General features: G+C 42.7%; 2 protein-coding genes across 10 annotated transcripts; both read left to right on the top strand.

Annotated features, from left to right (window-relative positions):
* Positions 1–624: 624 nt before the first annotated feature.
* On the top strand, positions 625–13,570 carry MARCHF7 (membrane associated ring-CH-type finger 7). Of its 9 annotated transcripts, XM_015850290.2 has the most exons (10): positions 626–1,271; positions 2,668–2,839; positions 4,393–4,560; positions 6,412–7,200; positions 7,369–7,522; positions 7,776–7,945; positions 8,605–8,714; positions 9,075–9,184; positions 10,765–10,813; positions 12,616–13,570. In XM_015850290.2, exons 3-10 carry the CDS (start codon positions 4,437–4,439, stop codon positions 12,694–12,696), a joined length of 1,587 nt encoding a protein of 528 aa, XP_015705776.1. In that variant the 5' UTR covers positions 626–1,271; positions 2,668–2,839; positions 4,393–4,436; the 3' UTR covers positions 12,697–13,570. The 9 variants fall into 9 exon arrangements, with proteins under 9 accessions (XP_015705769.1, XP_015705776.1, XP_015705770.1 ...); XM_015850283.2 differs by having other exon boundaries at positions 625–1,271; positions 6,412–7,522; XM_015850284.2 differs by having other exon boundaries at positions 6,412–7,522; positions 12,619–13,570.
* A 797-nt stretch (positions 13,571–14,367) lies between these two features.
* On the top strand, positions 14,368–17,820 carry NAA20 (N-alpha-acetyltransferase 20, NatB catalytic subunit). Its single transcript, XM_015850291.2, has 6 exons — positions 14,368–14,494; positions 14,974–14,998; positions 15,084–15,174; positions 15,684–15,819; positions 16,450–16,595; positions 17,487–17,820. Exons 1-6 carry the CDS (start codon positions 14,442–14,444, stop codon positions 17,570–17,572), a joined length of 537 nt encoding a protein of 178 aa, XP_015705777.1. The 5' UTR covers positions 14,368–14,441; the 3' UTR covers positions 17,573–17,820.
* The last annotated feature ends 860 nt before the right edge of the window (positions 17,821–18,680 follow it).

Raw genomic sequence — 18,680 nt, 5'->3', positions numbered from 1 at the left:
TTCGAGTGCCGCTGTGCATAATGCCCTCCGGTTCCGGAGGCACAAATAGAGCGCTCTTCAGACTGAGCAACAAATGCCCTTCGGATCCGAGCACAACCGCTCTTCAGCTCCGAGCAATGAACGACTCTTCAGACGAGCATTCAATGCCCTCAGACCATAGCTCACCAGCTGCTCCAGACGTGAGCGCGGATGCCCACTCCTGGTCCGAGCATGACACTCTCAGACTGAGCGCGAATGCCTCCGTGCCGAAGCACGACACTCTCCAGTCTGAAGGACACAAAAGAGCCGTGCCGAGTCCAGGTTACGACAATTCCGGGCAGCGCGCAATGCGCCCTTCCTGTGTAAGCCCAACGCTCTCCCAGTCTGCAGCACGACGCCCTCTCAGTCTTAGTTAGAAACCGTCCCTCAGGGCAGAAAATTTGCGACACCTCTCAAGTCTGAACCGTCTGGTACTCCAGAACTTACCAACCACCGGGGCACGCAGATACAATTGGTTGCTCCCGTCAGTCTGTTCTGCGACAGAGTTAATATAGAGTCCAGGTCCCGTGACCTATCGTGTTGTTCCCTGGGAGATGTAGTCTTCTTCTGATAAGTTGCAGATTCAGTAAAATTATTCATGCTTTATATGATGTTATGATGTGGAATACTGATAGCAAAAATTACAAAATTATTAAACCATGACACCGTCTATGGCTATCTCAACCAGAAAGGGAAAGTCTGGGAGGGCATGACAAAAGGGAAGCTGGTAAGAACAGACAAGGAGATGGCTTTTTTCCTCAGTCTTCTCTGATAATTGTTTGGAAGAAACTGGGGAAGCAACATTCCTTCTGCTGCAAGTGAAGATCAGGTATGTGACCACCTGAGGAGCTGGAACGTGAGAAATCTGTGGGTCCTGATGAGTTGCATCCTGGAGGGAATCAGCTGATGGAGTTGCCAAGCGACTCTCAGTAATATTTGAAAAGCTGTGGCAATCAGTTGAAGTCCCCGGTGACTGGAAAAAACGGTACAAAGGATGACCCCCCAAATTACAGACTGGTTAGTCTCACCTCTGTGCCAGGAAAGATTGAAGAATCAGGTTACAAAATGTGTATGATAACCATGTTGTTGTTTAGGAATCCAATGTATTGAGTAGTTCTGATGGAGACTGGGGAATTGGAGAGAGAGAGACTCGTGAAAATCCTTGGAAGCTTACAACATCCTCTCCGACTCACTACTCAGGGACATTTGATCACCCACGGTCTGGAAGATTTTTGGGAAGCAGAAACAGACTGGTGAGAATTTTTAATGTCTAATAACTTTCTAAAAGAGAGTAGGGATTTACTGTTACCTTCTCAACCTAAAAATCTGCCAGTGGAAGCTCACTGTAATGTTTCTAGTTTAATACACTTTATTGTGTCAAAATGGAGGGAAATGAGAAGATGGCATTATTAAGGAATTACTCAAGGATGAAAACAGTAATGTGTATTAATTTTACTCTTAGTTAAGAAATAAAGTGAGGGCGGCTCATTTAATGTGTCCATTTAAAAAAAGTCGTGATTAGTATCTTTATAAATGTTGTAGTCTGACAAATGACAAAATGAATATTTTTTATACTTGTTTTTATTGATTATTTCAAGCATGTAGTGGCTTTTTTGATGTTAGAAGCTTTGAGATTTGATCAAGTTCATAGTTTTGGAGATGTGTTTTTGGAGAAAATAGAGACTGAAGTCTCACATGAGTGAGGTCTGGGACTTGGGCTTAAACAACTTGTCTTAACTGGCATTCAAACTGTGCCCTAACAGCCCCACAATTCAAATAATTTGCTTTTTTGAAGTGTTTGTGCTCTGCAGTCAAAATAGAACGCTCACAATTTCAGCAGAAACAGTAGGAAACAGAGTAGTTTTGTTGGGAGGGATCTTTAGAGATTACAGAACCATAGAATGGTTTAGGTTGGAAGACCTTTAAGGTCATCCAGTTCCAACCCCTCTGCTATAGGCAAGGACACCATCCATCTAGACCAGGTTGCTCACAGCCCCATCCAGCCTGGCTTTGATTGTTTCCAGGGAGTTCGCATTCAGAACCTTGCTGGCCAGCGTGTTCCAGTGTCTATCCTTACAGTAAAGAATTTCTTCCTGACATCTAATCTAAATCTACCTTCTTGCAGTTTAAAACTATTTCCCCTTGTCCTATCTCTATCTGCTTGTCACAGATACTGTCTGTCACTGTGACACCATTACACTACCCTTAAAGAAGTCCTTCCCCAGCTTTCCTGCAGGCCCCTTCAGGTACTGGTAGGTGGCTGTGGCGTCTCCTGCTCAGGCAGGGGGATTGGACTAGATGATGTTTTAAGGTCCCTTCTAAACCCTGACATTCTGCGATTCTGCTTGCCTTGAGATCTGTAAATCTATGTTTGAACATGGTTAGGGCATCTTAGAGGTCAGGAATGTCTTTTAATGTGGGGAAAAAAAATGCTGATTTTAATAAGAATCAACTTTAGATGGTAGACCTGCATAAGTACAGGTTGTATAATACTGTTAAATAGAAAGAATCTTCATTTAAAAATTTTTTTTACTAGTTTTGTGAATCTTCTGTTACATACACGGTTTCTCAATGTCTTAGGCTATGAGAAGTGAACCTGAAATACTGTATCCATAATCTTTTCTTCAATTTTTTTTTTTTTCATTTCAGTCTACATCTTCCTCCTCTCATTTTACATCTAGTTGTTATGATGATTCTGAAAGAACTCAGGGAGCATATTCAAGACTGCATAGCCAGCAGCAAGATAGTCATTCAAAGCGACCTAAGCTGTCTTGTACATCTACCTCTTCTGTGAGAAGTAATGGCTTGACTGCCTTTTCAGGTGAGAATTCGAATGCTTGAGCTGAGCTGCGTGAGAATTGTCTGAGGGTAGTAAGGTCTGGGTTTATCAAGCTCTAAAATAGTTGCGTTGAAATATTACACTAATATTATTCTTAAATATTGAAAGCTGATGCTCAATAGAGTTTTATTTTCACGTTTATGGGAGTATCCAAAGCAGTGAAAATGCTGCGAGTATGGTTTTCTGAGAACTTATTTGTACTCACAACTTAAACATTACCCGTACCTATTCCTTTTGCACTGAAGCTGAGCTTCATGTCACAGATTGTCTTAAATGTTTAAGGTTTAAAGAAAAGAATGAATGAGATTGTTTTGATTTCAGGAGTCAAATGGTATTGGTAGACCTATGTGTGTGTAAAGGACCAGCAGAAGGAATATCCTTGTGTACTCTGTATTTCAAGAAGTATAGTGCCATGGAAGGTTAGACCGTTGTTGGTACAGGTCAGAGAAGAAATAAGTGTTTTTCTTTTTTGTTTTTCTTTTTTAGCAGTCTCATTTTACTCTTCAGGCCAAGTTAAAAAAAAAAAAAAAAAAAAAAAAGAAAGTTCTAAATAAAGAATGCTTTCAGGAGAAGCTGAGATTTCCGTTAAAGCTGCAAAGAAGTATGTGATACATGGACACATATAATTTAAGCAGATACTTGAATAATTGAAGCAGTCTGCCAACAAAAGTCTAAAATGGCCAGGAAATAAACAGCAAACTTATATTGAAAATATTTCTAGAACATCTTGAAACAAACTGTTAGAGCCATTCAAATTATGCTTGTGCATAGAGATCAATTTTATTTTTATATCCCCTTATGGAATCATATGACTACCCAAATAAAGGCTAATAAATCCTTGCTCAAAATCCTATACTATAGATGCTTCCTTACTCTTCGTAAGCAAAATGGCCATTATTAATATTTCTTGTTATGGTCTAGAACATCCTTGTTTGATTCTCAACTGTTGACCTAAATTTGGATTTAAAATTTAATGGTATAATAAATTAATGGTGGATTTCTTTGGTATGAATTTTGTCCAGTGCTGAAGTATGTACTGTATCAGAGTGGTCTTATTTTTCACTAGCAGCTTCAACAGCTACCTCTTTAAACTGAAACGTTGTCTCTGTGGTAAGAGAAAAGTATTTGTCACTGTTCTTAAGAGGTATGTCTCAGCTTCACTTATTTCTGGAAGGTCAGTCGTAGTAGCATTTAAGAAGTGTCAATGGATTGGCAGCATTTATTAGGACTGAGGCTGCTGTTTTTCCTAACTGTGAAGCTTATTTAGTGATAGGCTGTTTTGCATTGCAAGATCGTACTTCTGTTTTATTACTTTTTTCTACTGAGGTACCTCTCACAACTAAGCGCAAGATAAAATGAGTTGCCAGCATCAGCAGAGTGCAGCTTTATTCTTAGCTTTTTGTTGATAGCTGGCCATTTGATCAACTTAGTGGTATCATGAAGCTCACTCTTAATACAAAATAACCATAATATATGCCTGTACGCCAACTAAAAAAAAAACCAACCATGGGATTTATTTTCTTGTTTCGTTCTAGATTCCTCTTGGAGATATAGTAGGATTCCGAGATCTTCATCTGTGATGTTTGGTTCCCTGGGAACTGAGCTAGTGAGAGAGCGAAGAGAGTTAGAAAGAAGAACAGATCAGTCCTTTAATAATCTGGTGGATCATAGCTACAGAAACAGTGACTTTTCATCTTCAACATGTACGTATTATAGAAATTATAGCTTGTAAACACATAGGCTGCATACCTATTATTTTCTTCCTGTGTTCTCTGAATTCTTCTTTTTTTTTTTTTTTAAAGATCTATTTAATTTTTAAAATGCCCTTTTAAATAAAGCTTCCAGGTACTGGCTGTAAGGTGGGATGGTACAAAGATGGTAACCGATATTCAAAAGGTTATTTATAAGGAAAATTCACCGATATGGATGCCTTCGCTGGGAAATGCTGAGGCAATCTCCGAGAGATGCTGCCTTAGAGGTGGTCAGCCCTTAAATGGGCTAGAGGAGATGGAGTCAAGCTCTACCCCTTCTGGGAGCACAGCTAAATTACTCTCACCTGTGCTCCCACAGCTGACCCAACACTTGCCTCAGCTGATTAATCAAAAGTTCAGGCTGTGATTACCAATTTCCCATACATATGCCCTTTAGATAGTGATCAGCACTGGTCATATCTTCTCCCAGCTATCTCTTCTCTTGGCTGAACAAGCCCAGGTCTCTCAGCCTTTCATCATTAGGGAGATGCTTCAGGCCCTGATCATTGTAGCTCTCTGCTGGTCTCCAGCAGTTGACTGCCTAAATTGGGGAGCCTGGAACTGGACACAATAGATAATCTTTCATGACCTCTCCTGGCACTGATATCAGACAGACCTGTAATTTCATGGAATCATAGAATCACCAAGCTTGGAAAAGACCTACAGGATAATTCAGTCCAACCATCCATCAGTCACCAATAATTCTCAGTAATTTGCTGGATCCTTCTTCCTACCCTTTGCATAGATGGGTATTATGTTTGCTGACCTTGTCAGCTGGGACCTCCCTGGTTAGCTAGAGCTGCTGGTAAGTTTTTGAAAGTACCTTAGCGAGCACTTCTCCAGCTCCTTCATCACCCTTGGGTGGATTCTGTCTGGTCCCATACATTTGTATGTGTTCAAGAGGTTTAGTAGGCTGCTAACTATTTTCCCTTGGATTATGCAGACTTTATTCTGTTCTCCGTCTTTCTGTATTCAGTCTCAGCACACTGAGTACCCAAGGAAAATTACAGCTTACTAATAAAGACTGATTCATTAAGTAGGAGTTAAGTACTCCTGCCTTATATCCAACCAATAAAGAATGAAAATTCTTTAAAATCAGATATACATTTAATTTAGTTACCATTCGATTTCTGCTATCCAAAGTCAATAATTCTATGCTACTTTCAAGTAGTGTTTTTAACCACAGTTCTTGATGGTCTTATACGGAGGGCAGTTTGAGTAGTTTGTTGTAATAAATGGAGAATGTGTTTAGTTTTATGCATGCATTTGCATTGGTATAGGGAGCCTGCTTTGGCAGGGCGGTTGGACTCGATGATCTCTAGAGGTCCCTTCCAACCCCTACAATTCTGTGATTCTGTGATTTGTGAAGGTGCTTTGGTGTCTGCTGTATTCCTGTCTTCCTCAGTCTACAGGCAGAATAAACCTTTTGAGTTATAAATTGTAGTTGGTGGGTTGTTGGGTTGTTTTTTTGGGGTTTTTTTTTTTTGTTTTTTTGGTTTTTTTTTGTTGTTTAACATTTAAGTGATATCTAGCTTCTGACAGATTACTAGTTTTCACTATTTTCACATCAGTATAAGACAGTGAATTGTACCTTGATAAACTGAAGATTTTAGGGGTTTATGTTTCCAGATTGTTTTAGGAGACTGACAACTGTCCTGGTTTCAGTTTGATAATAGAATTATAAAACGTTAATTGAAACTTAATAGTATTCTGGAATTTACCTGCTGACACTTAGGACATAGCCATAATGTAATAATTAGGATATGTCTTGACATATTATTTTCCTCTGCTTTCTTGCAACAGATTTTCAGGATAGGCCTGCCTCTACATATGCAGAAGGAGCAAGACCAAAAGAGAACTCATTAAGTGCTTTGAGGCTAAATGCATCCATGAACCACCAGTTGCCTTCTGGTCATCAGACATCTTTTTTCAACAGAGACTCTAACATAAGATCTTCAAGGACCAGCTATTCTTCAAGACAAAGGAGAAATGAAATAGAGTCTCCCCAGAGGAACGTATGCCAAACATTCTCTCGTTCTGCCACTAGAGGCGAAACTCCTTCAAGTAGTTCTGAAAGGGTTTTATCTTCTCAGAGGTCATTGAACGATGCTGCAGCTGACGGTGAAGGAAGACGCACAACTAGACAGTTGCTGTCTCGTTTAGCATCTAGTATGTCATCTACATTTTTCTCTCGAAGATCTAGCCAAGACTCATTGCAGACAAGGCCATTAGGCTCTGAAGAGTCATCTCTTGTCCAAGGAGTTCAAGCTTCTACTCTGTCTAGCACTAATGGAGCTGCAACAGCCGAAGCTCCAGGACTTCATACATCTGAAGCTTCTCAGGGATTTAGTTTTCTGAGACGAAGATGGGGTTTATCAGGAGTTTCACAGAGTCTTAACGCTGATTCAGATGGGGAAAGCTACAGACCAGACTCTGAAAGTAGGAGCACAGGGTCCTGGTTGTCATCATCTTTGAGAAACAGATGTACGCCACTCTTCTCCAGAAGACGGAGAGAAGGAAGAGATGAGTCTGCAAGAATCTCTACCTCTGATGCAGCTAGATCACAGCATATTTTGAGGAGAAGAGAGTCAGGTGAGGAGACCTCTCTTGAAGCATCAGATTGCCCTCCTAGGGCTTCTGTTAGCAGACCACCAACACCTGCAGTATCTGGTATTCCTACAGCTACTGCCTCCCCACCAGATTCAACCCACAATAGGAGAAGCTCTGGAATTCTGCCTGGTTCTCTCTTTCGCTTTTCAGTGCCTCCAACATTAGGAAGCAGTCTATCTGACAATCTTATGATAACTGTAGATATTATTCCTTCTGGCTGGAGTCAGTCTGATGGACAGGAAAGTGACAAGTCCAAAGTACCACCTTCAAGAGATCCAGAAAGGCTGCAGAAAATTAAAGAGAGGTAAATTTGTATGTTGTGAGATAATTAAATATGTTTGACTTAGCATGACAGGGTTTTCTGTAGTCTTGACATTAAAACCTTAATCAGAGAGGAATGCAATTCAGGACTGTTACCTATGGGCTCACTTTTGTCCTCAGAGAAACTTGCTTTTTAGTCCTCGCAGATATGAGAACAGTTCGATGGCAGAAATAGATGTTATAAAAATGTGATGTGAAATGTGCCACAGTATTTGTTGATATTCCTTCATATTCAGCTTGCTTTTAGAAGATTCTGAGGATGAAGAGGGTGACCTATGCAGAATCTGTCAGATGTCCTCTTCAAGTGCTGACAACAATTTAATAGAGCCGTGCAAATGCACTGGAAGTCTGCAGTATGTTCACCAGGAGTGCATGAAAAAATGGCTGCAGTCCAAGATTAATTCAGGTAAAGCAGGGTTCGGGTTACACGGGGAGGTTTACCAGTAGGATTGCTCTAACGAGTGTGAAGAAATGCATTTGAAAAAGGAATAGTCAGGAACAAACAAATGCTTTTAAAAACATACAAAAAACAAATGCAAAACCAAAGCAAATAAAACCAAGAACTACTGCGGCACTTTTGGATTGTATGTGTGTCCACAGTCTTTTCTTGGGGTTATTTATGAGAACTGTATATGTCATTGCTGGAATTACAGTTTTAGGATTATCTGCTAAGCTGTTAAACAGAATGTAACACTTCAGAAGAATGTAGGTTACTTTCACACTGCACTGCCAGTTTTGGCAAGTTTGTTCCCTGCACTCCCCTCATGCATTCAGTTTCTTATAGCCAGTCTGACTGTAGCAGAATGATAGGAATTTTAAAATTTAAAAAAATAAATAAATACTTAAAGCTTGACAGAGGATAAATATTCCATGGTGTTTAAGTTCTGATGGTAGCAGATATTCACTGTGTTTACACCAGAAGCCTTTTTTTTTCCCCCCCTAATTTTGCTTTGTGAAATAAAGCCAGGAATGAATGTTTGCAGTGCTTATGTAATTATGTCCTGCATTTCAGATTGTTGCAATTTGACATTGACTTGTTAATTTCCCCTTGCTCTTCCCTGACAGGTTCTTCTTTGGAAGCAGTAACTACCTGTGAACTGTGTAAGGAGAAGTTGCATCTGAATCTGGAAGACTTTGACATTCATGAACTCTATAGGGCACATGCAAATGAACAAGTTGGTATATTTTGCTTAGTTTGCTAGGTGTTGATTTTGTGCTGGGAAATCAGTCCCTTTAGAAAAGGATATTTCTCCTTTTTGGAAGGACTGTTAAGCACATAAAGTAATGCCACTGTGCAGCTACCCTTGGAAAGGTTAGTCAGGCACTGGAATGCACTGCCCAGGGAGGTGGTGGAGTCACCGACCATGCAGGAGTTCAAGAAACGTTTGGATGTTGTGTTGGGGGATATGATTTAGATGGGAAGTATTGGTGATGGTTGGACTGGATGATCTTCTAGGTCTTTTCCAACCTTGATAATTCTGTGGTAGATACATCACTGACATTCTGAATGTTGCTTTTGATTTCCTTTAAGGCAGACTATGAATTTATCAGCTCTGGTCTCTACCTTGTGGTGTTATTACACTTATGTGAGCAGCGCTTTTCTGATATGCTTGGAACTGCAAGTGAGGCCAGCACACGTGTCAGAGTAAGTATGCTTTCATCTTATGTAAGGAGTTGCTCGTAGTGAGAACTTGGAACTAGACTGTTGCCTTGAATGAACTAGAAGCTTGATGCTCATGAAGTTGCTCTTATTTGAGAAATATGTATCTAAAGTGGTCTGGACTTGTCTGATGTAGTAATGTGATCAATTTGAAAGTAATGGTACTACTTTAGCTACTCTGTTGCAAAATGATTTTTGTGCAGGTTGTTGATAGCTTTGTATGTATGTTACTATAAATACTGGGGATCTAGCCCAAACTAGAATGTTCACCTTCATCTGAAAGCAATGTGCATTGTAGATTATTTGGATATCTTACTTGACAAATGTTTCTCATTATGCCAGTCTACACTGCAGAGGTTTGGACCTTGTAGTGCTGTCAGCCAGCTTGGGCCTGAAGTATGTACTTCAGTGTTAACATTCTGAAGCTGCCTAGTAGTACTCTGACTTTCTGGCGTTAGTCAGAGTTCACACTGGTTGGGTTTGACTAGATTGTTATCGCTTAAATGGCTTCACATGGAGGTGTAGTAAACAGACCTTTTACCAGTAACAGACCATAATTCAAAATCATTCTGCATTTAATTTTTTTAAGAACTAACAATAGAAAGCTTGTCCACAGCTCATATGAATGCTTGCATAGCACATAGTAGGCTTTTGAAGTTGAGTCAGGACTGTGCTGAAATCTTTTATGATATTAGAGCAGTAGCCCCCGTTCTCTGGATACCTGAGAGAATAGCTTGTTTTCCACAATCTGCAAATGAAATGTCTGTTTTCTTTCTCTGCAATTGTAGGGACAAGATACATAATGTAACTGTAGCCAGTGCATAGTGCAGCTTATTAGCTTGAGTGTATTGCAGAAATATGATATTTTTAATGTGTTTGATCGGTGTTGGCATTATGTTGTAGTGAGATGTTGTATTTTAAACCACTGAGAGTACCCATGCATGTTTGATACTGAGAGCACAGCCAGGCTGTGGTTATTTTTGTTTCCTTTTATTTGGTGTGTGTCAACATGTGGTGTATCAGTTAAAATGCAATGTAGGTTGTCGCTGTGATGCCATGTTCTTCTGAAATATAACTGCCTCTGTTGCCTGATGGGTAATGCAATTTTAAAACTTTTATTTATGACTGTAATCTTTAATGTATTTGTGTGTGTGTTTTTGTTTTGTTTTTGTTTTTTCCCATTACCCTCGTTCACTACAGGGCTCTATTTTGCCATATCAGTGATGTTGGCAATTGCTTACTTGTGTGCAACTCTTGAAATAAATGTATTGTACAATCTGTAGAATAACAGGAATATGACATAAACCGTTACTAGAAGTACTTGACAGAGTGGAAGCTAAAATAACCGTGCATTAGGAATAGAAGTCTAATGTGTGGGACTTGAGATTTAATTTTGCATTCATTTTGTAAATTGGGAAATGGCTTAGGATAAGTGACTTCCAGAATGAAGCTTTCCAATATCAAAAGTGAAGAAAAGGTGAAGATTACTTCTTTGCTAACTTGTTGCAAATTTCTGCACATAACTTTGCAACTTTTAAACTACTTTCTCTCTGCCTTATTTCTAGTTTATTAACCTTGCAAGAACTCTTCAGGCACATATGGAAGATATTGAAAGTAGGTGCTTCCCCTCTTCTCCTCCCCCCCTCCCAATGGATCTAGTCAAGGTTAAATGAATACAATCCTCCTTTGCCAAGAATCATACTACCAAAACTAGTTACTGAAAATTTTATTTTATTTTATTTTATTTTTTCCAGTATCAGTAGAATTATTCTAAGTAGAAGCTGATATTAAGTCTCCATGATTGATTTCCCAGCACCATACAGTTTAGACCATGGAAGTGTTTTCTGCCAGTAATGCCAAGATTCCTGACTAGTAACAGTTTATTCTAGTAGTATGAAGTCATGGAACTGTTTCTGACCTTTAGGCTGTAACCATTCTCTGAGTCCTAGTAGAAAAGACACAGCTTAAGTTTTACTGTGCTTGGATTATCATACTTTCCTTGCCATTGTTCCCCTGGTTTTCCCCATGCTTTTTTGGTCTACATATTCCTTTATCAGCACTCCTCATTTCTGGGTGAAATGTAAGAGTTCTCAGCTTTGGCAGAGGGCTAGCTGACTTTTTGCCTAATGTTTTTTTAATGTGATAAAATGAAAAAACATGCTGACTTACAGTAAATGTAGCTTGAATCTGAGAATTGTTTTAGGGCATTACGAACAGACAGTGAGAAGGTAGATGTTTTTCTAGCTTGTGTTTGTCTGTGAAGATGCAGTTTTGTGTATAAATGGATCTCACAGTACATAGGACACATTTGGTGTATGATTAAAAATGCTTTAAGGAGCAGAGGAGAAATTGTTTACTTTACAAAGCATATGATTATTTTGCAATCAGAGCATGTATGAGAAATATTCTCTATAACAAAGGTGGACTGGAATTCAAAATTTATTGTTAAACTACTTCATTTTTATTATAGTCCTATAGAGAAATTATTCTTAGTAAATGGTATTCACAATGTAATTGAATACACATTTGAGTGGGGCTTTATCTAATTTGCAGCTGAGGAGTACTGAGTTTCAATTTATTACTGGCACTATTTAAGTTACTTTTCTCCTCAGTGGATGGGGAGAACTGGTGAAGTGAGTAGATGGATCGTGTTTCCCTCTTTATGTTCAGAGGGAGAAAAATCACTTAAGGGCAAATAATTTCAAGAAAATAGAGTTAGTTTAGATGGGCAACTTAGATTAATAGCTCTTATGCCCGAGCTAACACTTGACAGACCGACTGTAGGTATGTTTACTGAGTTTTTCTCACCGTTGACAGCATATATTTGTCCTTTGAGTCACCTTTCAACAACAGAATCCTACACATATGGGGACACTGTTGAACTTGCATATGCTTTAAAGAATGGGAGTGGAGAGAGGAGCTGCTTCCAAGTAGGACTGGCTTAATTGCATTAAGCAATGTTTATATAAGAGAAAGTAGTTTTAGAAACTACTTAACCTTTCTAACTATTTTGGTATATAAATCATTATCTCCTATGGGGTCGTTTCTTCCCTTTGTATTGGGTGCAGCTGCCATGGATTGAATATACTTTTGTAACTGCAGTTGGAATTAGCAACTGTGAACATTATGTAATAAGGTGAATCTCAAGCATAATCAAGTTTTCTTCCTTTTATTTTGAGGAGAAACAGCAGGAGGGCGCTGCAATTTATAATGTGGAATTTGGATTTCAAAATTCTGCATTTTTCAGATATGAGATGCATCTAAAAATTAGATAATTATACAATATTTGGACAGGTGTTACACACAGCTATTGGTGTTAATAAATCACCTTCATTTCCACTGTTCATATTAGAATACAAGTGCTCTAAATTCCGAGAACCTTTATGAAAGCTTCTGATTATATTCTGTTGTTCCAGCAGCTTCTGAGGATGATTCTGAAGACTGATGCTGGTGTAACTTCTATGCTGAAAGAAACAGAAGTGCTGCAGAAATGCTGAATTGACAAGAACAACATCAACATGTATTTGTTTTTTGCTCTCCTTCGTAAAAAGAGCATTGAAAATTACTGTAGATTTTGAAGCATTGTTTAATTCACAATCAGCTGCCGCACTGTGCAAGTGGATTTAAGGATTTAAGAACTATTCAGCATGTGTGAAGATTTTCTATATGTATGTGTGTGTATATATATACATACAGTATATATATGCACACACGTATGTAAAGCAACTTCACTTTTTAAATGAAGGTATGCTTCATTTTGGGAGATGTCAGATTTTGAGTATATAAGAAGGCTGTATCTCTTCCTTTCCTTCTTACTGTAGTCACATTTCTGGTTTTGTCTATCAAGTTTTGCTCCTCTACTGGCACTAAGTGGTTATTGTGGGCTTTGGGGCGAGGGTGGGGGAGGGAGGGTAGGGATGTTCTTGTACCTAAACAGCATTTTTCTTTAATGCCTCTGTTACCACCTCATATGATAACTGATTGCTTCCAGTGTTAATAAATGAGCAGGAGGATGAGCAAACTACAGTAGAGACTGTTTGGTTTCCAGTTTACTCGAAGAGCATTATTTAACTGAAAAAGCAATAAGAACTCGCAGTGGTCTTCTGATGTTTCGTGTTAATGTTTTTTATTTACTGGTTTGGAGATTATATTTGATTTGATGTGGGTATTCTGATGGAATATTGCAGGTGTAAACTCTTGCATTTCAGCATTCCTGGCAGATGAGCAATTTGATAATGACCTAAGGTTGTTCAGTTCAGTCAGACCTTTTTAGGTCCCACCTTCGCTGTTCAAACCACTGGTTATCAATGTGTTTTCTAGTGTTGACACTTCTTCTTTATAAATAAATTGAGAATGAGGTATGCATCTCAATTGGTACTGTCCATTTTATTTATACGTGGATGGCTAAGTACATAGGGATGTGGTTTAGTGGCAGTATCAGGTGGTTGGTGGACGGTTGGTTTAGATAGTCTTGAAGGTCTTTTCCAGCATTAAGGTTTCTGTGATGCAGTGAGCTGTGAGAACACGCGTTATCTACCAGAACAGGCGTTTGAAACCTTGGAGAAGTGTCTGTGCTTGTTTGTTACTGATGTTTGCATAAAAACTTACAAACATTTTGACCATTTGGAATTGAAATGCTTCATCTGTTTACACGGAATATCCTGTACGCCCGGTTCTGTGTGTTGTTGCTGTGCTGTGGCCGAGCAGTGCTGGTACGGGCTGTGTCGCTGTGTTGTGCTGCCCTTGGCTTCTGGCTCCGGGCTCCGGAGTGAAGTGACCGGTGCCTGCGCTCAGCAGGTGCTGCCATGGCGGCACAGTGTGTGCGGAGCCGGCAGCGCGCACTGTACGCGGTTACAATGGCGGTGCTTACATTGGCTCTTGTGGCAGCGGCCGTGCCGGTGCGGGACGCGGCTGTGGGCGGGGCTGTGCTGACAGGCCGGCACGGGGCGGCGGCATCCCCGCGGTAATTGTGAGGGGAGGGTGGCAGCGCAGCCCGACGGGCCCGGCCCGCTGCGCCGGTACCGCCCCGACGGACGGAGGCGCCGCTGCCGCCCGCTGCCGCCCGCTGCCGCCCGCTGCCGCCCGCTGCCGCCCGCTGCCGCCCGCTGCCGCCCGCTGCCGCCCGCTGCCGCCCGCGCTCCTTCTGTCCCCGCTCCCAGTCCGCGGCAGCAGGGCACCGCCCCGGAAGGGCTCCTCGCGCCGCCAGCACTTCCGGGGCAGCGCCATCAGCACGGCGGCCGCCATGACGTCGCTCCGCGCTTTCACCTGCGACGACCTGTTCCGCTTCAACAACATGTGAGTGAGCCCCGGCCCCGGTAACACAGCGTGTGTGTGAGCCCCGGTAACACAGCGTGTGTGTGAGCCCNCCCGGTAACACAGCGTGTGTGTGAGCCCCGGTAACACAGCGTGTGTGTGAGCCCCGGTAACACAGCGTGTGAGTGAGCCCCGGTAACACAGCGTGTGTGTGAGCCCCGGTAACACAGCGTGTGAGTGAGCCCCGGTAACACAGCGTGCGAGTGAGCCCCGGTAACACAGTGTGTGAGTGAGCCCCGGTAACACAGAGTGTGTGTGAGCCCCGGTAACACAGCGTGTGAGTGAGCCCCGGTAACACAGCGTGTGTGTGTGTGAGCCCCGGTAACACAGCGCGTGTGTGAGCCCCGTCCCCGCTGGCGCACACACACACACACACACACACACACACACACACACCCCGTTGAGCCCCGTTCCCGGGCGGTCGTTCCGTGCTGCCGCTGATCGCCGCTTTCTCCCCGCAGCAACCTGGACCCGCTGACCGAGACCGTATCCTTCCCGTGCGCCCGGACGGGGGGAGGCGGGGGGGGGCGCCGGCCGTGCCGCTGTCGTGCTCCTTAACGGCGGTTCGCAGTACGGCATCCCCTTCTACCTGCAGTACCTGGCGCACTGGCCCGAGTACTTCATCGTGGCGGAGGCACCGGGCGGGGAGCTCATGGGTTACAGTGAGTGCTGGCGGGGTGGGCCGGGTCGGTGCTGTCGGTATCGGTGCTGTCAGTGTCAGGGTATCGGTGCTGTCGGTATCGGTGCTGTCATTGTCAGGGTATCGGTGCTGTCGGTATCGGTGCTGTCAGTGTCAGGGTATCGGTGCTGTCAGTATCGGTGTATCGGTGCTGCCGGTATCGGTGCTGTCGGTATCGGTGCTGTCGGTATCGGTGCTGTCGGTATCGGTGCTGTCGGTATCGGTGCTGCCGTCGGGCAGTGTTGGCAGCGGAGGCGTCGTGCTGGGCCCGTCCCAGCAGAGCTCCATACCCGGCCAGCAGTGCGCCCTGCCGGGTACGCGTCCATGTGCCGGTGGAGCTGCGCCGTGTGAGCCGCAGTCGCACAGAGCGGCTGAACCGTAACGATGTAGATACACCCGGTTCAGCCGCGGTCGTTGCAGCTGTTTATTATCACCCCGATGTGTGACGGTGCTGATGGAGGCGCTGCCGTGCTGACGCTGTGTGTGTTTCAGTCATGGGTAAAGCAGAAGGATCCGTGGCTCGGGAGGAGTGGCACGGGCACGTCACTGCGCTCTCCGTGGCACCGGAATTCCGGCGGCTGGGCCTGGCTGCCAAACTGATGGAACTGCTGGAGGAGATCTCAGAGAAGTGAATATTACACTCGTTTCACACTGATCTTTTTGACTGTTCTGCCTATAGGTCCCTGCCCTTGCTTTAGGTATATCATAAACATGAAGCACACCCAGAATCCTCCATTAACTAGTGCCCTGATTTCCTTTAGTGACAGGAACAGAATGATGGATGTTCTTTGGTAGCTTAAAATATTTTGATGTCTATGAAAACCAACTTCCCAGCACAAATAGGAAGTAGCAAAGATGCTGTATAAAATGTCCTTCCCTTAGTAGGAAGGGAGCTTCGTAAAACATCACCTGTTTGCTTTTTGAAGTAGCTGGTCCGTAAGTTAATGCAACTGAAATGCACCTGAAGTATAGTGTTAAAAAAAAGTGAATGCTTTACAGAAATAAAGCTTGTGTGGGTGTTTAGTTTCTCCTGTTCTTCCTGTTAGTAATTCTGATGTCACTGTCGGTCATTTGACCATCACCATTACTTCAGATTTGTTCCTTGTTCAAGGAGCACATCTGTTACTGTTGTGAATGATGTCTGCTGAGTGCACTGCCACGTCAGGCTGTTTCTTGGTCTGAATACAGGTTGGCAGTTCTTAATTGGCGGTTTGTTCACCTGCTCGTCCTTACCGTGTTTTATTCTTTTTTTTCAAAGAAAAGGTGGATTTTTCGTTGATCTCTTTGTGAGAGTATCCAATCAGGTTGCAGTAAATATGTATAAGCAACTGGGCTACAGCGTGTACCGGACAGTGTTAGAGTACTACTCTGCTAGCAATGGGGAGCCAGATGAAGATGCTTATGGTAAGTGCTTGTTCTGCCTCAAGTTGAATGGGAAGGTTCTGATGCTGAGCGTTCCAAGAGTTGTTTCTATGCTTTTTTTGTTTGATTTTTAGTGTGAAAAAATGTAGTTGGTTGTTGTTGAATGGAAATTTATTTACTCCTGTAGACAGGTTTGTTTCCTGCTGAGCTTTACATTGTTTTAATCCTGCAGTTCACAGATCTTATAGCATCTGTGGTAAATTAAATTCGAGACAGTTAACAAGTGGAAAGATACCTTATAGGTAAGATTAAATAACATAGTTACTTACCTAATTCTTCTTGTTAAAGTATGTTCCTGCAAAGCGTCCAGGCCTATCCCTAATGTTATTAGGGAAGATAATAGCCCTGCTCTTTTATGGCTCCCTCTCCCCCTTGGTAACAGGGACTTGAAATGTTATTGTCCCAGATGTCCTGACTAAATCATGACAGGAGTTAACAGACAATAGTGACAGAGATTTTTCAATTCAAAGGGTAGAGGACACGATCATTTCAAATATATTGTGGGTACCCCGTTAACTAAACTGAAGCAACTGTCGTTTGCTATTTTTGGATGTTTTTGTTTTTTTTCCATTAAGTATCTTCCACAAAAGCTTTTCTGGGTGTTTATTTTTTCATTTGAGATAGAATCATAGAATATCCTCAGTTGAAAGAGACCAATGAAGAATACTGTGAAATACAAGGACCACGGACAGACACCAACCATTGCTGCAGATGCTTTAAGTCCTGGTTTTGTCCTCTTAGTCTAACGTTTGAATTTTGTGCAGTGCTACATTTCAGCTGTTAACAAGATGCTGATCTTACTGTAATAGCAATTCAATTAGTATTGCTTTGTGCTATGACTCTTGTTATAATTAATCTTTTCCTTTACCGCAGATATGAGAAAAGCTCTTTCGAGGGACACAGAGAAGAAATCAATTATACCTCTACCCCATCCTGTGAGACCAGAAGACATTGAGTAACTGAAAGCTGTGACTCTCCGACTACATACAGAGAGGATCACGTTGTTTCTCTGCCAGCCCATTGAGGACTTAAGGATGAGAAATCTTAGGGTTGATCTTTTTTTTATATGAAACACCAAAAAAAATAAGAAAAATGAGAAGCCGAAGTACACTGCTTCTATCAGTAAGAGCTGAATACCTTTTGCATTCATTCTTGTGATTTTCCTTTCAGACACTGGAAATGTAGCCTATTAAATAAGTAACCCCGGCCGTGGCTTTCCTTTATTCCCAATCACCAGCAATTAGTCAGTACTGACAAATTAGTCAGTACTAATAAAGCTCCCCAAACGCCCTTATTCATGGCAAACATCAGTCACAGGGCGGTGTGGGTTGGAGGGGCCACCTGAGCTGATCTCATTGCAGTTAGTGCTGCAGGCAGCGACAGCTCCAGCCCAGGCTGCTCACAGCCCGGTCCAGCCGGGCCAGCAGCGCTTCATAACCTTCCCGGTTCCCCTGTCCCGGTGTCCCAGAACCCTCACAGTACAGGATTTTTCCTGCCATCTGCTCCAACTCCACCTTCTTTCAGTATAAACCCGTTTACCATCATCCTGTCGCTACCTGCTCCAGCTCCCCTGCCGGCCCTGCTCAGCACTGCAAGGCGGCGCTGAGCTGTCACTGGCCGTACTGCATCCCATAGCACTGAGCTGTCACTGGCCGTGCTCCATCATAGCACTGAGCTGTCACTGCGTACTCCATCGCATAGCATGAGCTGTCACTTGGCCGTTATGCATCCACATACAACTGAGCTGTCATGGCCGTACTGACATCCATGACTGAGCTGTCAACTGGCGTGCTCCATCCTACAACTGAGTGTCATGGCGTGCTCAATCCATAGACTTGAGCATGTCACTGGCCGTGTCCGATACCCATAGCATGAGGTGTCACTGGCCGTGCTCCATCCTAGCGCTGAGCTGTCCCGGCCGTGCTCTCATAGCACTTGAGCTGCTCATGGCCGTGCTCCATCCATAGCTACTGGCGTCACTGGCCGTGCTCCATCCATAGCGTTGAGCTGGTCATGGCCGTGTCCATCCATAGCACTGGAGCTGTCACTGGCCGTGCTCCATCCCAT

Source organism: Coturnix japonica (genome assembly GCF_001577835.2).
Source record: "Coturnix japonica isolate 7356 chromosome 7 unlocalized genomic scaffold, Coturnix japonica 2.1 chr7random549, whole genome shotgun sequence".
Taxonomy (NCBI): domain Eukaryota; kingdom Metazoa; phylum Chordata; class Aves; order Galliformes; family Phasianidae; genus Coturnix; species Coturnix japonica.
The sequence above is the reverse complement of the archived record's forward strand: the minus strand, read 5'-3'. Positions and strand labels throughout refer to the sequence as shown.

What these genes read in the sequence shown, in the direction of transcription:
- MARCHF7 (XM_015850283.2), top strand. Translation starts at nt 4,437, where the DNA reads ATGTTTGGTTCCCTGGGAACTGAGCTAGTGAGAGAGCGAAGAGAGTTA. An exon ending in GCAGTCCAAGATTAATTCAG is followed by an intron (nt 7,946 to 8,604) that starts GTAAAGCAGGGT and finishes CTTCCCTGACAG; the next exon opens with GTTCTTCTTTGGAAGCAGTA. An exon ending in GGGCACATGCAAATGAACAA is followed by an intron (nt 8,715 to 9,074) that starts GTTGGTATATTT and finishes CCTTTAAGGCAG; the next exon opens with ACTATGAATTTATCAGCTCT.
- NAA20 (XM_015850291.2), top strand. Translation starts at nt 14,442, where the DNA reads ATGACGTCGCTCCGCGCTTTCACCTGCGACGACCTGTTCCGCTTCAAC. An exon ending in CTGGAGGAGATCTCAGAGAA is followed by an intron (nt 15,820 to 16,449) that starts GTGAATATTACA and finishes TTTTTTTCAAAG; the next exon opens with AAAAGGTGGATTTTTCGTTG. An exon ending in GCCAGATGAAGATGCTTATG is followed by an intron (nt 16,596 to 17,486) that starts GTAAGTGCTTGT and finishes CCTTTACCGCAG; the next exon opens with ATATGAGAAAAGCTCTTTCG.